At 34.1% G+C, this 17208-nt stretch overlaps 1 protein-coding gene and 1 pseudogene across 3 annotated transcripts; one reads left to right on the forward strand and one right to left on the reverse strand.

Moving 5' to 3' along the window:
- On the forward strand, positions 3749-6818 carry LOC104724087 (annotated as a pseudogene).
- On the reverse strand, positions 12633-14653 carry LOC104724090 (armadillo repeat-containing protein 7). Of its 3 annotated transcripts, none has more exons than XM_010442537.1 (7): positions 14539-14651; positions 14210-14290; positions 14025-14061; positions 13458-13531; positions 13256-13349; positions 13059-13141; positions 12633-12975 (listed from the first exon to the last, which is right to left on the reverse strand). In XM_010442537.1, exons 2-7 carry the CDS (start codon positions 14279-14281, stop codon positions 12793-12795), a joined length of 543 nt encoding a protein of 180 aa, XP_010440839.1. In that variant the 5' UTR covers positions 14282-14290; positions 14539-14651; the 3' UTR covers positions 12633-12792. The 3 variants fall into 3 exon arrangements, with proteins under 3 accessions (XP_010440839.1, XP_010440840.1, XP_010440838.1); XM_010442538.2 differs by having other exon boundaries at positions 14210-14341; positions 14539-14650; XM_010442536.2 differs by having other exon boundaries at positions 14210-14653.

Raw genomic sequence — 17208 nt, forward strand, 5'->3', positions numbered from 1 at the left:
TTGAACACGTACACATCTTGCTCGTAAATAGATGAGTTGTGTGGTCGATATTGTACTACTCGAAACTTATCTCCATGCCATCACTAGAATAGCATACAGTATTAATTAGTAAATATAGATAATTAATAAGATTATTAAAAAATAATAAATACGCACTTGAGATAAATGTTAAACAAATTCAACTGGATCATAAAGATCAGCGAGTTGGTAAAATTCAAATCGGAGTTTATAATTAAAAAAACTTAATTCTTACTTTGAGATATGAGCGGAATTAATTCTTAGTGCAATAGTTTGGGGGATTTTTAAAAATACGCTTTTTTATTGTCACTTTTTTTAAATACCATTTTATGGTGTTTATATTTAAAAATAATTTTTTTAATATATAAAATAATAAAATTCTAAACCCTAAATTCCAAATAGTAAACACTACTCTCTAAAAACTATACCCTAAATATTAAATAGAGAACGCAAACCTAAAAAAAATGTTTTAAAAATTAATTTAACATATTGTAATTATATAAAAAGTATAAAAATTAAAATATTCAAAAAAAATTGTATTTTTGAAAAAAAATATCTCAAAAAAAGTATTTTTAACAAATTCTCTAATTTTTTTTTGTAAAACTAAAACAATTATAAGCATCAAAACGAACAAGTGAAGTTCAAACCAAGGTGCCAAAATTTAATTTTTGTTTATATTTAAACTTACAAAAAATTTCAAAGCCCAAGATAAAAAGTCAAAAACCTATAGTGTTTCGATGCGGACGACGACACTTGATTCCCAAATCAAAACTTTGTATTACTGTTATTTATTATCTCATTAATTAGTTTTTCTTACTATAACGCAAAAATTAAATCAATTTTTTTGGATAAATATGTGAATTTTCATTAAATGAGCAGATGAACTTTCCCTCCCCATTTGGCTTTCTTAGAGCCAATCTTTTATGTAGTTGACAAAAAAAAAGAACTTTGTGTTTATATTAACATTTGTTTTAGTAAATATTTACAATGCCATTATTATATTTATGTATCTAAACAACTTTACAATTAATTCACACTAATATTCATAAAACCAAACATAATTAAAATATTAAAATTAATTGTAAAATTATCCATATAATCTTCAACAATTAATTAAAGATATTTAAAATATTTTGTTCAGATTTTAAATTATATTTTTCCTATCATCTTTGTTTAATTTATTTTTTAATTGTTTAAATCATCATATAGTACATGAACAGACATATACTACTCACTTAATCGAAAATAGTGTATCTTCATTGTTCCACATGGCCTAAAATTTTTAGACAATGATTCAAAATTATATTATACATAATATTATACTGAATCTTAATCTAAATGAACAGGAAGCTTAATTTAACAAAAATCCAAATTATGTATACGACTTAATTCAATTTTGAAGTTGACTGTTTACTTTTATCGTATACATTAAAATTTTAAACCTTAAGTTATTATAATTGATATATCTAAAATTAATATAAATTTTAAAATATTATAAATATTTAAATACATTATATTTTAAAATAATATTGGACGGATTATATTGTATGATGGTTTTTTTTTCAACCTAACAATATTTAAAATAAAACTCCTAAGTTGGTTGTCCAAACTGGAGAAAAATTGTATACAAAAATGGTATCTGACGATAACTTTCTAGAATAACGAACTAAACAATCCGCCTTTCCATTGGACTCCCGTAGGATCTTGTAAAGAGTAAAAAGAGGCAAGGAGACACGAAGAGTGTGGAACTCATCAAGGAAAGTAGAGAAGGTCGGCCACTCCTCCGAGTCTTGCATGATCGCAACAAGCTTTGCTGAACCCATTTCGAATCTCTGACAGTCAATGCGTCTAGTTAGAATACACTCCATAGCCCATAGTAAAACCTCTAGCTTCGAATGAAGTGAGGACGAACTTTGACATTGGCATCTTGCACCCATGACTAAAGTCTGATCTTCACCATCACCACACCACCATCCCAATCCTAAATATAGTTTTATGGTAGAATGGGTTTGAATCAATATTAATAAAAAAGGCAAAATATTATTTATCTGAAGTTTCAATTGGACTAAGTATTCATTTTATTATTTTTAATATCGAAATTGATTTAATTAGAATTGAATGAAAATTGAATGAAACAAAAATTGTCCTGTAGTATACCATGGAACTGCTCAGCCTCGCTCAAGTGGGATGGACACAGGTGTCATGGCCCAGGGAACCAAACCTTTTCACATAAAAATTATACAAGAAAAGGGGTCCAAATTTTTGTAAAAATATAAAAATAGCCCGAAAATAATTTTTGAAACTGTCCAAATGTTTCTAAAAACATTTTTTGGGGGCCAGTTTAAAAATTATTATAAAATAATCCACATTTTTAACAAAAATTCAGAAAAATCTCAAAAAAAAAATTAATGTAACAAAAAGTCCAATAATTTTTTTTCGCCCAAGGCCTCTCATTTCTGTTGAGCCGGGGCTGTAACGACCAAGGACTCTTTATCAGCTTAGTGAATGAGGAACAACAAAATTAAAGATGGAGTGTTCCTGGATGATTAATGAGAAAAAGCAGACCTCATTGATCTGGATAGCTTTGCTTCAGGCTTCAGCTTCGGCCAATTACTAGAGTTTTCACCAGATGCAATTTTGGATCTGATTGGTGGACTCCCCTATGTCCACTTCTTTAATGGGACACAATCGGGGCCAGCTCATACGTGTATCCCATTTAAATCGGTTTTGTTTTATATCAACATCATACATTATGTGGGTAGTTAGATATAATAAATAAATTACATTTTTTTAGAAAAACATTGTATCCTCATGCATTTTCACCTACAACAAAGAGTTTTTAAAAAATTAATTAATTTATAGTAGCCGGGGACCAACAATTATGTCAACAGTATACACCAAAATAACATAAATGTAACTCGAACAGTTCTAGTGGACTCGCATTCTATTAATATGCTTCCACATGTTGGCATGATAAACATGAAAGTGTATTTTGATTTCTAAAATATGTTAAATTTTCAACAAAAAAGAAAAAAGCAAATGGGCAATTAAAACATCTCTGATAGATTGTATAGAAATTTATTGGGCTACGATTGCTAATAAATTTATGTTGGACAAAACTGCATATATAACGTCACGTACGTGTATGACTAATTTAGGCGTGGTCTGCACGCATAAAAAACTATTAGAGTTTAAAATCCCATATTAGATGGGATAAAGTTTTGGACCAATATATAAAGAACAACAATCATTTTGTTTTGAGCTATGTTTTTGGAATTAGTTAGGTCACATTCTTAATTAGGTCTAACAAATAACTTTTCACTAAAAATAGTTTTTCATCTATGTGCATGGCTCTTACAAATAGTATGTTTTGTTTTGATATTTCTGAAATGTTGGTTTTAAATTTTTTTAATAGTACTGTTTCCCATCCACTTAGGAATGTGATCTAACTAATTTTTATTTATACACCGTATACTTAATGATTTCTCTATCTAATTCGTTTATTAATTTGAAGTTTATCAAGACAATTTATGTTAAAACAACAACTATTATGAAATGGTATTTAGAAACCAAATGGTTTTTTTATAAATAAAATGGAAGGACTAAATTTAAAAAAAAAATACACAAGGAACCCACGAAGGTAGCAACCACAAACCCTAACCTCATACCAAACCTCATTTACTACTTATAATAATACCAAAAAAAAAAAAGAGAGAAGGACACAAAATGAATGCTATAAAAGCGAAGTAGTACTGCAAAAGGTTGGAGAATCATAAAAAGAAAACCATACAAATGGAAAAAGATATGGAGAGAGAAGAGCCAATGGAGCCGCTTAGCCCAATGTCACATATGCTAAGTTCCCCAAATTTCGTCATTGTTATAACTTTTGGGTTTAAAATTAGATGCAACCCATCGAAGTTTGTTGAAGGCATCAACAAGTCATTGATCAATGCTCCCAGATTCTCTAGCAAAATGGTAAATATAAATATTCTATACGTACGCATGCATTTTGTTATATATGTACTAGCTATAATTTTGGTATATATATATAATAAGTATAAACATACTGAATAAGATATATATAAAGAATTCTTCAGTGACTAATAGAATTCAATTTGTTTCTATCTCTTTAGTATGCAAATATCACAAGTATATTAGTTCTGAATTTTGTCTTACGGATCATAATTTTTCTTGTCTTTTCAGGAGATAGACTACAAGAGAAAAGGAGAACCGGTGTGGATTCCTGTTAAAGTTCGAGTAGAAGATCATATAATTGTGCCGGATCTTGACTATCCCAACATTGAAAATCCTGATCAGTTCGTAGAAGATTATATTTCAACCATTGCTAACATTCCAATGGACATGTCCAAACCACTTTGGGAATTTCATTTGCTCAACGTAAAGACATCAAAAGCAGAATCTTTGGCTATAGTAAAAATACATCACTCAGTTGGTGATGGAATGTCTCTTATGTCTCTCTTACTTGCTTGTTCAAGAAAAACATCAGACCCCGACGCACTAATTTCTAGTACCGTGGCTACAAAGAAACTTGTTAATTCCCTGGCTTGGTGGTTGGTTGTTGGGTTTTTGTTTTTGATAAGAGTCACCTTCACCACTATTGTTGAATTTTTCAAGTTAATTCTTACAGTATGCTTCATGCAAGATACGAAAAATCCTGTTATGGGTAATCCCAGTGATGGATTTCAATCCTGGAAGCTTATCCATCGGATAATAAGTCTTGATGATGTCAAGTTTGTGAAGGACACAATGAACATGGTATGTATAGTAATTGTTATTTTGCTTTATATACTGATCACTCATTTCGTTTTTACGTACACTTTATATAACAACTTCATAATATTCAAATATTTGCAGAAGGTGAATGATGTTCTTCTTGGAATGACACAAGCAGGTCTTTCAAGATATTTGAGTAGCAAATATGGTTAATTCAAATTCCTTTCTCCTTTTATAAGTATCTATCATTTACCATATATACCTTTTTTCAATTATTTTTTTTACTATAAAAAAAAATCCACAAACCACCTTACCTATAATATTTTTTTTCTTCAATTATTATATTTTCGATATGCAATCACTTCTTATAATATTAAAAACCAGAGGTACTCAATCACTCAAACCATAATTACATCATAATTCATAATATTTGATAACTGTTGACAGATGGATCAAAGGCCGAGAAGAAAGAGATCTTAGAAAAGCTCCGTGTTCGTGGTGCTGTAGCTATAAACTTAAGACCAGCAACAAGGATAGAGGTGATAGTCATCATGTTCATAGTTATATACAATCATACAAAACCAAATTTTCAATTAGTTTAAGTGTAAAGTTTAATAAAATATGAAAATGTAGGATTTGGCTGATATGATGGCGAAGGGTTCAAAGTGTAGATGGGGAAACTTCATAGGAACTATCATATTTCCTTTGTGGGTGAAATTCGAGAATGATCCATTGGAGTACATTCGACGAGCCAAAGCAACAATGGATAGGAAAAAAATATCTCTCGAAGCGTTTATTTTCTACGGAATCATAAAATTCACCTTGAAATTGTTTGGAGGAAAGGTGAAAATATNTTTATAAGTATCTATCATTTACCATATATACCTTTTTTCAATTATTTTTTTTACTATAAAAAAAAATCCACAAACCACCTTACCTATAATATTTTTTTTCTTCAATTATTATATTTTCGATATGCAATCACTTCTTATAATATTAAAAACCAGAGGTACTCAATCACTCAAACCATAATTACATCATAATTCATAATATTTGATAACTGTTGACAGATGGATCAAAGGCCGAGAAGAAAGAGATCTTAGAAAAGCTCCGTGTTCGTGGTGCTGTAGCTATAAACTTAAGACCAGCAACAAGGATAGAGGTGATAGTCATCATGTTCATAGTTATATACAATCATACAAAACCAAATTTTCAATTAGTTTAAGTGTAAAGTTTAATAAAATATGAAAATGTAGGATTTGGCTGATATGATGGCGAAGGGTTCAAAGTGTAGATGGGGAAACTTCATAGGAACTATCATATTTCCTTTGTGGGTGAAATTCGAGAATGATCCATTGGAGTACATTCGACGAGCCAAAGCAACAATGGATAGGAAAAAAATATCTCTCGAAGCGTTTATTTTCTACGGAATCATAAAATTCACCTTGAAATTGTTTGGAGGAAAGGTGAAAATATACAAAACCGATATGAGCAATATTCGATACAACTTAATGCATTTAACTATTTTTTTTTTACTGTAAGAAATTAACAGGCAGTAGAAGATTTTGGAAAGAGGATATTTGGTCACACATCGTTGGCATTTTCAAATGTGAAAGGTCCGGATGAAGAAATAAGTTTTTTTCACCATCCGATTTCATATATCGCGGGAAGTGCATTAGTTGGATCACAAGTAAGTACAACTGATTTCATATATACTTAAATCATTCCTTTTATGAAGTACATTTGTTTACTCTTCTAAAAGATTATGAAACTTTTGATGAAGTTAAATTAACTAATTGTTTATTTTGTTGGGTGATGTTTAAGGCTCTCAGTATCCATTTCATAAGCTACGTAAACAAGATTGTCATCAATCTAGCTGTTGACACAACAACTATTCCAGATCCACATAGACTATGTGATGATATGGTAGAAGCACTCAAGATCATCAAATATGCTGCCATGCAAGAGAAAAGATCTCGTAAAACCGAAGTTTAAAAAACATCACCTGTGTTTGATCAATCCTATGAAATGTATAACACATATGAACTTTTCTGTCTTCAGTTAAAAAATGTAAAAAAAAAAAAAAAAAAAAAAAAAAAAAAAAAAAAAAAAAAAAAAAAAANTGGTGAAGTGCAAGTTTGTTAATTTGGTTTGATCTAATATGTTTTATGAAACATTTTTAAAAAAGTCGGCAAACTATCTAATATGTTTTATGAAACATTTTTAAAAATGTCGGCAAACTAAAAAAAAAATCGCCAAAATCTAAGAAAGTACACATAGTTTTTTTTTTTTTTGTCAAACAAGTTTCATTAAACTTAGGTCCTCAAACAGGACAGTTCATACAAGGAGAGAATTACAAAGTTACAAAGCTTAATAGGGTTACAAAACATAGATAGATATTTGCTCCATGAGTTTTCCAAGGGAATACAAGGCTTTGGGAGGCTAGTAGGACTTGAAAGATCTGTTGGGACCAAGGTGGAAGTGCCTTTGAAGACATGCTCCGCAGCTTCCTGGATCAGCAAGTGATCAACGATGGCTCTTGCAAAGTATGCAGCGGAGCTTTTAGAAAAGTTGTTCCATAGGGAACTGGGGGATAATGTTCTCGCCAACCGGAGAAAGTTCAAGACCAATTAATCAAGGATTGTTACAGATTTTGGCACAAATCTCCTAACTAGTGGTGAAGCTACCGAGACTCGTAAGTGGTATATGCAATGTCGTAACAGAGCAGGTGGATCCTCCCTCTCATGAAGCCCTCGGCCATGGAGGTTAAAGAGTCCCACACAAAGCTTGTAGCCGATAAAGCATTGTAAGAAAAGGACAAAACCGAGCTTACACACTAAAGGCGGTTGTAAGGGATTTGGGGATACGATTGTTGTAAGGTTGATCCTAGTAAGAAGTAACCAAAGCCGTAACATAGCATGTGGGTCCTCCCTCACATGCAACACATAGCCATGGAGGTTAAGGAGTCCCACACAAAGCTTGTAGTCGGCTTTGGCTTGGGGCGTATATATGGTCACTAGGTTAATATCAAGGGACGAGTGGTAACGATACCCTTGGAGGGTTTCAGTGATCTTGTGGTACACATTATAAGGCTGTTCTTGATGAATGTAATGCACTAACCAATCTAGAGAGACTAATGCAACACTGAAACAGTTTCTACGGCCAATCGAACTAGAGGCAGGGGAAACTTGTAGGGTTGTACTCAATCCACTGGTAGGGGTTCTAAAAGACTTCTAGCACGGATATGTATCGAAATCAAGTCGAGAATCTCTATCTACCAGGGTTCTATGATAGGAATTGGGTTCAAACCTGGATCGAGAAGACAGAGAGGGATTTGGTCTGGTCTGGTTTGTGGAAATAATCTTCCTCGGGTGAAGCGGCAGATCTGGGAGGTTAAGAACTGAACCACAATCCAAGACGACCAGGGATGCAGAGGGAGGGGAAGGGGTCGCCAGAGTTAAAGCTTTGTCCGTCAAAATCTCACTCAGTTCCGGCGTCAAAACAGAGCTCCATTCCAACATCAACCATGTAAGCCACTTGGTGATGGGGTATGAACCCAAGGAGAGCGGAGGTGATACGGATGACTTTAAAGAGAGTCCGTAAGATAGGCGGAAAGCAGGACGCACATGGTGTCCAAAGATCTCAGATTTGTTATTGGACGGCTGGGGTCTCGAGAGAATCACCTCTTCAAGACGGACCAGTGATGTGTATGTATTTTATAGGTTTTAACCATTGTTTTGGTATTTGTTTTGAGTCTTTTATTGAGTCAAAGTGTGCTAGTAGAGTCTTTTTAGTGTTTTGTGAGTCTTTACATGTTCTAAGCTACTTTGGAAGGAAACTGAGTGTTTTGGGGATAAAGACAAGCATCAGAAGCCAATTTGGTGAAGACTGATCGAAATAGCAAGCAGATGGAGAAAACAGAGAAAAGCATCCAGGATCGGTTGATCCGCATTCGGGATTGACCAGTCCCGTACCTGAAGCAAGTTTTCCTTATTTGTTTTAAACCGACTTTTAGGGTTTTATTTTGATATATAAGTTAGAGGCTCGGCCTCTAGAGACATAAGCTTTATTTTTCTGAGACTATTTTGTATTGAGAGCTGAAGGGAGAAGATCTCTAATCCTTCTTGACACTTTGGAGAAGATTTCTAAGCCCTATTTTCTATTCTTTTGCAATTCAATTATGTTTTCTTCATCATTGATTTGCTGTTCTTTTATCTCCATGTCTGAGTAGTTTATCTATTGGGTTTTGGGTTTCAAAGGGGTTTATGATTCTCTAAACTTAGGTTGTTAGATTTGGGATTGATCTTATTGTTCTTCATCTATTGTTGTTCTTAATGCTTAAGCTAGATTGATCACCTAGATTAAGATTTTAGGTTTAATTCATCGGGGCACCAAAAGTGTTGTTGAGTTGCTGGAAAAGAACATAGGTGAGCAAGGTGGACCTTAGCCAACGAAAGTTGAAGTTGAGGCACCTTGTGAACAGATCAAACTTGAACCTTTATTGCTTGCTTGGTTTGCTAGGTCCAAACGACGGTTTAGGGTTTAGTGAATTCATTGCATAGATAGTTAACGCTGCGAAAGTAGGTTAGCTTTACAACCGTGATTTGAGTTCTAGAACGGTGTTTAATGCATCCCCATCTTCCACCTTAGTCCGAGAATCATATCTCCATAGATTCCTTGCGCCCAATATTTCCTTTTTGAATTAAAACAGTTTGATTACTTTCCGTTTTTAGATAGTTACTTGATTCACAAACTTTTCCATTTTCTTAGCTATATTTAATCTACATAATTTCTTAGTGTAATTGTTTGGTCTCTGTGGATTCGATCCTGAAGTGTTACAACGATACCACTAGATCGTGGTGGAGTACACATTGGGTTTAATTGACCTGCTGATCAACCACCGGATGAGCTGAGGGGGATAAGAGGGATTGAAGCTGACGCATGGCCGGAGTAGCTTGACAGACCGATGAACCTCCGGTGGATTCGAGATCAGTCCAGAGCAGGGTTTGGGAGCAGAGAAGAGAACGACGATGGCAAATCAGTGGCCCAGCGACGCCGATCTGATTCGACGCCGTCGAGAGAAGAGTTCTCGGGGGTTGTGCCAGAAAGAAAACTAGGGCGAACTCACTTTTTGCCAATATAGTATAGAGAGTACACATAGTTAAAATCATGAACTCAGCTTAAAATCAATTGAAATCTATCTAGCAAGAATTTTAATTTAAAAAGGTATTGTGAAAATGATGCCTCAATAGCATTTTTTTTTTGAACAAACGGATGATTCTATTCATTCAAACAGAAGCATTACAAGGAGGGGGATAAAGTATCCCAAAATTTAAGAGATTACAAGCATAGGCTTTTTCCAAAGCCATAAACATGAACAAAGATAAAGAAAACATCAAACAAAAACCCATGAGAGCTATGAAACAAGTGCTAAAAAGCAGTTAAAGACATGCGGGATCATGGTTGCAGGATTGGACATCGTCGATGAGCTCGAGAGATGACAAATAGGTCACGGTCAAAAGAAATTGTGTCGTTGGTAGAAGAATCAGAGCCAAGGAACTCACCGGAGTGAGGAGCACTAGCAGAAGCAATGCCATGGCAGTGATTCGGGGGGCAATAGCCCGAATGTTGGTGGAGATGCTGATGGTAGTTTGATTGAAAATGTGTTGCCTGAAGTAGTTAGCTAGAACTGTCGAGGGGTGATTGTTGGTAGAGAAAACTCTAAGACCATAACCACAGCCTCGACAATTTGAATTCAGGTCTAAAACGCCATGAGACTTCAAACAGGAGCAGTAAAGTTCACCATTTAAGCTAATACAAGGATTCGTAAAAAATAAGTGTAAAGCGTAACATAACTGGTGAATCCTCTCTGTCATGAATATGGTGATCAAGAATTCCACACAAAGTTTGTAGTCGGTAAGACACTGACAGAGAAAAAGCAGACCTGAGATTTGGACAAGAGGATGGTTGCAGGGTATTGGGAGCAGTAAAGTTCACCATTGAAGCTAATAAAAGGTGCAAAAGATAAGTATAAAGCCGTAACATAACAGGTGGATCCTCTCTGCCATGAATATGATGATCAAGAATTCCACACAAAGTTTGGAGTCGGCAAGATACGGATAAGGAAAAACCAGACCTGAGATTCAAAAAAGAGGATGGTTGCTGGGATTTGAGTAATCCTTGATAATTCCAGTTTTGGTATCCAACAGACAATGTCACAAGTTGAGCAATAACCATAGTTCCAACATACCCTTTGTACATCCAAGACAAACTAGCTAAATGGGTTCTCTGATGCAGTCTTCGAACATCGAGGATAGCCAAAAAAACTAAGCATAGTCGATAGGATAACAAGGGGCTAGATAGAGAAAACCTGGGCTTTTGGAGGTTGGGCAAGACTTTTTGTAAAGCTAACTGGTCGATATCAGATTTAATGTTCATCCATAGAAGAGAGGTTGTTGTGAATGACCGGGAGAATTGATGCACACAGCGGCTGACCAAGGAGATTGAAAGAAACTTTTGCGTCTCCGGTGAAAGCAAATGCAGATCTTCCAAGCTCAGGGGGTGACTTGTGTTCAAGGCGGTAGTCCAATAGCGGAGAAAAATCACTTCTCTGGAGGTTTCCTCACCAACCGTCGTCTCCGTCTCTGCCTGGCAAGGCTCGGGTGATGTTGAGATAGAAAGTTCTGCAGAGGCGATTACCATTCCGGATCGAGATTTAAAAAGACAAGGGGACTTGAATTTTGCCGGCAGTGAGGCTGAGACGGGGTTATAGAGAGAGGAGCTTGTTAGTCTCCTTCGTCTTCTGTATTCGGTGTTGCGCAGGCCTTTGCCTGGATCTGGTTGATTAAAGAGGGTTTGCGTAGGTTGCAAAAGGGAAAACAAAAGGGGAAAAGGAGATTGAAAAGGAAAACTAAAGAAGCAAGAAAGCAAAGGATGGAAGCTAAGGTCGAGATACCCCAACGCCGGCGAGCAAGAACCCCACCAGAGTCGGAGAAATTTGGTGGTAGCAGCGTCTCGATATTCGAGTTTGGAAGAGAAAAAGTAGAGTTTTTTTTGCCTCAATAGCATAATAACAGAAACATCTATATTACTGATAAAAGTAAAAACTTTGAACTACAAAAGTTATTATGTTTTTTACAAATTTTAAACCATAATACAATCAAATAAAGCCATATGCATTAATGTAAATTCAATGATGCGATACCGAAAATTTAAATTCCTTTAATTCGAAATTAAGAAATTAGTCGTTTGTTGATGCAAGATTTTTAGTTTGTGGGCTAAGCTTTTTGTTATGAAATTAAACCAACAAGAAATGAATAGAAACATTAAGACGTTTCCAAATTACAATGAGAAAATTTTATTAGAGAGAAATGGGATAGGCAATTTTCCATGGAAAAGGATCCCATCCCTCATTATTTATCCGTTTATGGTTCTTATAATAGTCAGTTTGATCTTTTATCATTTATTTCCATCGGAAAAGATCCCATCCCTCTTCTGGAAAACATTGAAAAATGGGTGTTTCCGATACACCATGAATCTCCCGTGTAGTTTAGGCGGTATACGCTTGTGCTCCTTCACTCGGTCAACTTTCATAGTTGTGTATACATTAGTTTCCCAAAGTTAGGGATGTTAAAGTGAATAAATCCACCCTATTTAAACCCATGCTATTTAAGTATAAACCTATTTAGTTTTGAAAATCTATTTAACTGTACCTATTTAAACATACATTGACCCATTTAAATCAATCAAACCCATTTAACTGTGAGAGGTCACACTGTCCATTTCGACAATGGGATTAGCCATGATCTTTACCAAACAACGCCAAGTGTTCTCGAATTTATGAAGTTTTCATATAATATGTATGAACTACGACCACCAACTGGATCAATTTAGCCTTTATATTACTCATCTACATTATCACAAGACATCAAAAATCAACACATCCATTGTAGCGTTTGTGTTTTGGCCCATTTGCTATACAAGCTAAATCCAACTACTTAATAGAACCAATAATAGACAAGATCATAATATTCAAGAATCTCATGTGTTTGCATGAACATGCTTGTCAAGAAACGCCTTAGCCAAGTTACTAAAGCTTACACTGACTGAATCAGCAGCTGCGTACCTCTCTATGAGATCCACCACTTCCGCTCTCAAAATCTCCTCTCTTGTTGCTCTGTTATTGTCGCACATGTAATACAAAGCCCCAAGTGCGTAATTCACCTATTCGAACAAAAAAATAATTTTGGGTTTCCATTTAAACGCCAGAGAGACATTAATAAGGCGAGAAACTCGTGTGGACTCACAGTGTTCCGTACAGGACTTGATAAACATTTGATTATAAGAGGAATTCCATCAGCCTCGAGAATTGTAGCAACATTTTTTGGGTCTGCACTAGAAGAGAAAAGAGCATTTAGTTTGATGATCAGTAAATTGCAGTTATGGAAACAACAAAAAACAGTTTAGAATCAGAGAGTAAAATTGTATATTCCAGGCATTTTACCGGCACAAGCGTTACATAATCCTCCAATTCCAAATTCCACGAGCTTTTCATTTGGCTCTGTAAGACAGTCTATGAATAGTTCCAAGACATTTAGCTGCTCGAGTACACCATTAACATTTTCATCGTGAGAAGATTGAAGTGGGGGATATTTGGGTTCTCCATGGGAAACGATAGAAGAACATGAGCATACTCAGAGAGTTACCTGACGTAAAATAGTGAAGTTGTAAGGGTCATATGCGAAATTCCCCAAGTTTGCTACAATTTTCTTCTTTGTATCTGCAGGTGCAAAAACAACAATTGTGTGTCAAAATAACTTATACTAAATTAGGCTAGCTAAATCTATAGTCTAACAGAAGCATTTGAAAGTGATGACAGAAATTTGCCATAAGGCAGAAGTATCTAAAGAACACAAAATTTCAAAATAAGAGTTAAATTGCCAATCCCATTTCTAGGTTTGCACATGCTATGATATGTGCACTGTTGACTGAAGTTAGATATGTGATACAGTAATGTTTAACACAAACCACCGTAAGTACCCTAATGTTCCATATGAGCCACACACACACTCCTTATAAATCATATATGCGAATCAGCAATGCGTATAGACTCAACATTTCACACAAAAACAAATGTCAACAGATATATTAATCACAAGAAAGCACCAAAGCCAGTCTTATGCAACAATATTTTCGAAATGTTGAAACAGAAACATGAGTCAATTACTTATTATTGTCTACTACTGAAAACAAAACTAGTACAGCATACCTACCTTGATCAGTTGCATTCTGAAACTGACTCACAAGCTCCTGCAATTTAATAAAAGAAGACTAAAACTAAGCTCCAACAACAATGCTTCTCAGAGAGAGAGAGAGAGGGAGAGAGATAAACAACAAAACATAGGACACTATATAGTAATTGGGTTCTTTAAGAGAGAAACAGAATCTTGGAAAAGACCTGTAGATATTGGAGCCTTGGTGTTCCATGTTTTCCTGTACGTTCTTCTTGTCTTTCCTTATTTGTAAACATTCCTTCTCACTTAAAAAACTCAAAGACACGAATGAATTATAAATTGTTCTTCTGCAAAGACTATATATGTATATGAACGTGAGTGAATCATTATAATCGGAAGCCAAATACGGAATTCTGAATAATCCAAAAGTGCAAAATCAAATCAGGATAAACAAATCGGAAGCACAATCGAAAAATCAAAATCAAAATCGAGAGAGAGAGAGAGAGAGCTCTTAGTCTGTAGATGAGAAAGCTAAGCAGCTGATATATCTTACCTGCAGCTGGAGGCTAGGGATCCCAAAATCGATCGACAGAGAGAGAGAGCTCTTAAAGCTTACAGCTCTTTTTTTTTTTTTTTTTTNTCGAGAGAAAATTACACTGAAATCGGATCTGTTAATCGGGGAGAGAGAGAGAATAAGATTTTTTTTTTTTTAAAGAGAGACATTAAAATTGGAAAATAATATTGACAATAAAATAGATTTAAGAGATGTTTATTTTTAAAAAAAATAATAATATGTTTTAATTCAATTTACTTTTACAATTTTATTATGAAAATTTATATGATGATTAGTAGTATTTAGTATTTACTATTAAACATTTTATTATATAAAATTTGATGTCAAAATTACTAATTATTAATATTTGTTAATTTTTTATTTTTAATATTTTAATTTAATTTAGTTGTAATATTTTTAGATTTTAGTTATATTAGTTAGTTAAATTTAATTTTTTATTAGAAATTTGTAATGATTTTAAAATATATTTAGTATAGATTTATTATTATTTCAGTGCTTTTTCTTTTTCGCGTCCGTTTGCGTTCTCACTAACTTTGGAGAGAAACTCACCGTACCTCACCACTTCGCAAATTCCATCATCGGCCAGACTCGGAAGTATCTCCTTCTTCGTCGTAAACGCCTCCTCAATCTTCACCGACGGAACGATTTGCTTATTCGAATCATCATCGTCTTCCACCAATTTCTCATCGGCGGCGATTACAATAACAACGGAGGAAGAAGATTGAAACTTTGACAGGTCAATTTAGAGAATTGATGAACGAGAAGCGTAGTACAGAGACGAAGTTGAACACGACCGCGAATACAGTCACAACAATGGAATAAAAATTGGATCTGCTTCTTAGTTTGCTTTCAGCTCCGGTGACCAAGATCGACACAATTATGTACCAGTTGAGAGAAATTGGTGGTCCCAATCATCTCTCATTACCAAGATCAACACCCTCACGTACAAATTTCTAACTCGGAATCTCATTGTAGAGAAATAGAAACTGGTGTGCGTGATAGAAATTACAAATTCTTCAACAACACTGGTTGGCTTGTGTAAGTGATGGTAGCCAAATCTTTTTTGAATTTAGTACATTATGATTGTGATTTTGATCTCCTTATTACTGCTGATGATTATAAATTTAAGTGTTGATTTGAACTAAATGATGAATTTTAAGCTAGGTGAGCTTTTTAAATTTTGACAGATATGGTGCCTTGCTCGAGAGCTTCATTGGTAGACAAGATTTAGTAGAAAACATTAAGGATTGTATCATTGATTCGGGAGAAGCAGATCCTCTAGATATATACCAAGGTTTGTTCTTTTATATGATACTTACTTTCTTTAAACTTAGGATGTGATTTGCATGATTTCTCTAATCTTTTCATTTCATTATCTGCCTAAGATGCAAAACTCAAAAGATTTGTACTTAGGGGCAGGCATATCGTCAATGTTTTTTCTATTAAAATGTCTATCATCTTGTTGAATCTCTTGGTTTCATTATTTAGTTCTAGTTGAATTTATAAATAATCATTCTAGTTACATTCATTTCTCTTGCTAGCTTAGTATTGAATTAGTGTCATGTACTAACTTAAGAATTCTCCATGTTGTAGGACCAAAGGGGTTTACTGCAATTTTCTATAGTCTTTAGAACTGGAGTGTAAGTTTAAATGTTTTCATGAATCTATTTGGATTTATGCTAGTGATATAACATAGCAACATTGTTTGTAAGTTCCCTCATGTGGTTTATTTTGGGAATGGTTCATTCCATTTTTTAGAGTTCTGACAAAGACATGAGCGAAAGAATATATGTAAATGAGCTGACGTGTCCAACTTTGACAAAAGTGTATGAAAGAACAAGGCCATCGAATATGAAAACTTCATGGAGAAATGATGGACATGAAGCATAGTACATAGCAAGTGCGTCCACTTTCAAGGAGCTGCATTGTATGTACCTATATTTGATTTTCTCATATGCTTGTCGGTATGTCTTGATATGCTTGTCATTTGTTGTGTGAGTGCAGGTAATTTAATACACTCGACAACAAGAAAATTGAACATTTTGATATATTTACAGTGGTGAACCCACACCTGAAGAAAACATTCAAATAGATGTTGGTTTCAGACAATTAGGAAGACCTTCATAAAAGTCAAGGTCTTTATGGAATGCCTTCCTAAAATTCAAGAATGCCTTCCTAAAAGCTATTGAATCCTTCCTAAATTTTTTAAAAATGTGTTTTTAAATTTCTTTATATGTGTTTTGTGCCTTATTGTATCACATTCACATATTACTCCATTAATGATGTATAATAATTTGATTTGGTGCACATATTGGTGTTTTACAACAAAGGTAGAAAATATGAATATCTAGCATGATGTTTTATTTTATTTTGTTAAGGTCTTACTAAAATGCGAGATAACCTTCCTAAATATTTTATTGTGCATAAAAATAGGTTCGGTAGTGTAATATAACTGGGTTATCAACAAATGTTTAAACGTTCTGTATTAATGATAGATGTTATTGGTTTTCCAAGTTACAACAACAGGAGAAGGTAATCTACAAGCTATCAAGGAATCATGTCGGTGGAGGCAGAGAAGAAACACATAAACTTTAATTTTATTGATAATTTTTTTTTTTCAAAAGTTAATGATATATAAATGTGTGCTAG

Source organism: Camelina sativa, chromosome 11 (genome assembly GCF_000633955.1).
Source record: "Camelina sativa cultivar DH55 chromosome 11, Cs, whole genome shotgun sequence".
In the NCBI taxonomy this organism is placed as follows: Eukaryota; Viridiplantae; Streptophyta; class Magnoliopsida; order Brassicales; family Brassicaceae; genus Camelina; species Camelina sativa.

Excerpts from the sequence above, each read along its gene's own strand:
- LOC104724090 (XM_010442536.2), bottom strand. The coding sequence starts at position 14,281 with ATGTTTACAAATAAGGAAAGACAAGAAGAACGTACAGGAAAACATGGA. Across the intron at positions 13,350-13,457 it reads ACTTCACTATTTTACGTCAG|CTAAATGTCTTGGAACTATT; the intron begins GTAACTCTCTGA and ends GTACTCGAGCAG. Across the intron at positions 13,142-13,255 it reads ATTATGTAACGCTTGTGCCG|ACCCAAAAAATGTTGCTACA; the intron begins GTAAAATGCCTG and ends CTTCTAGTGCAG.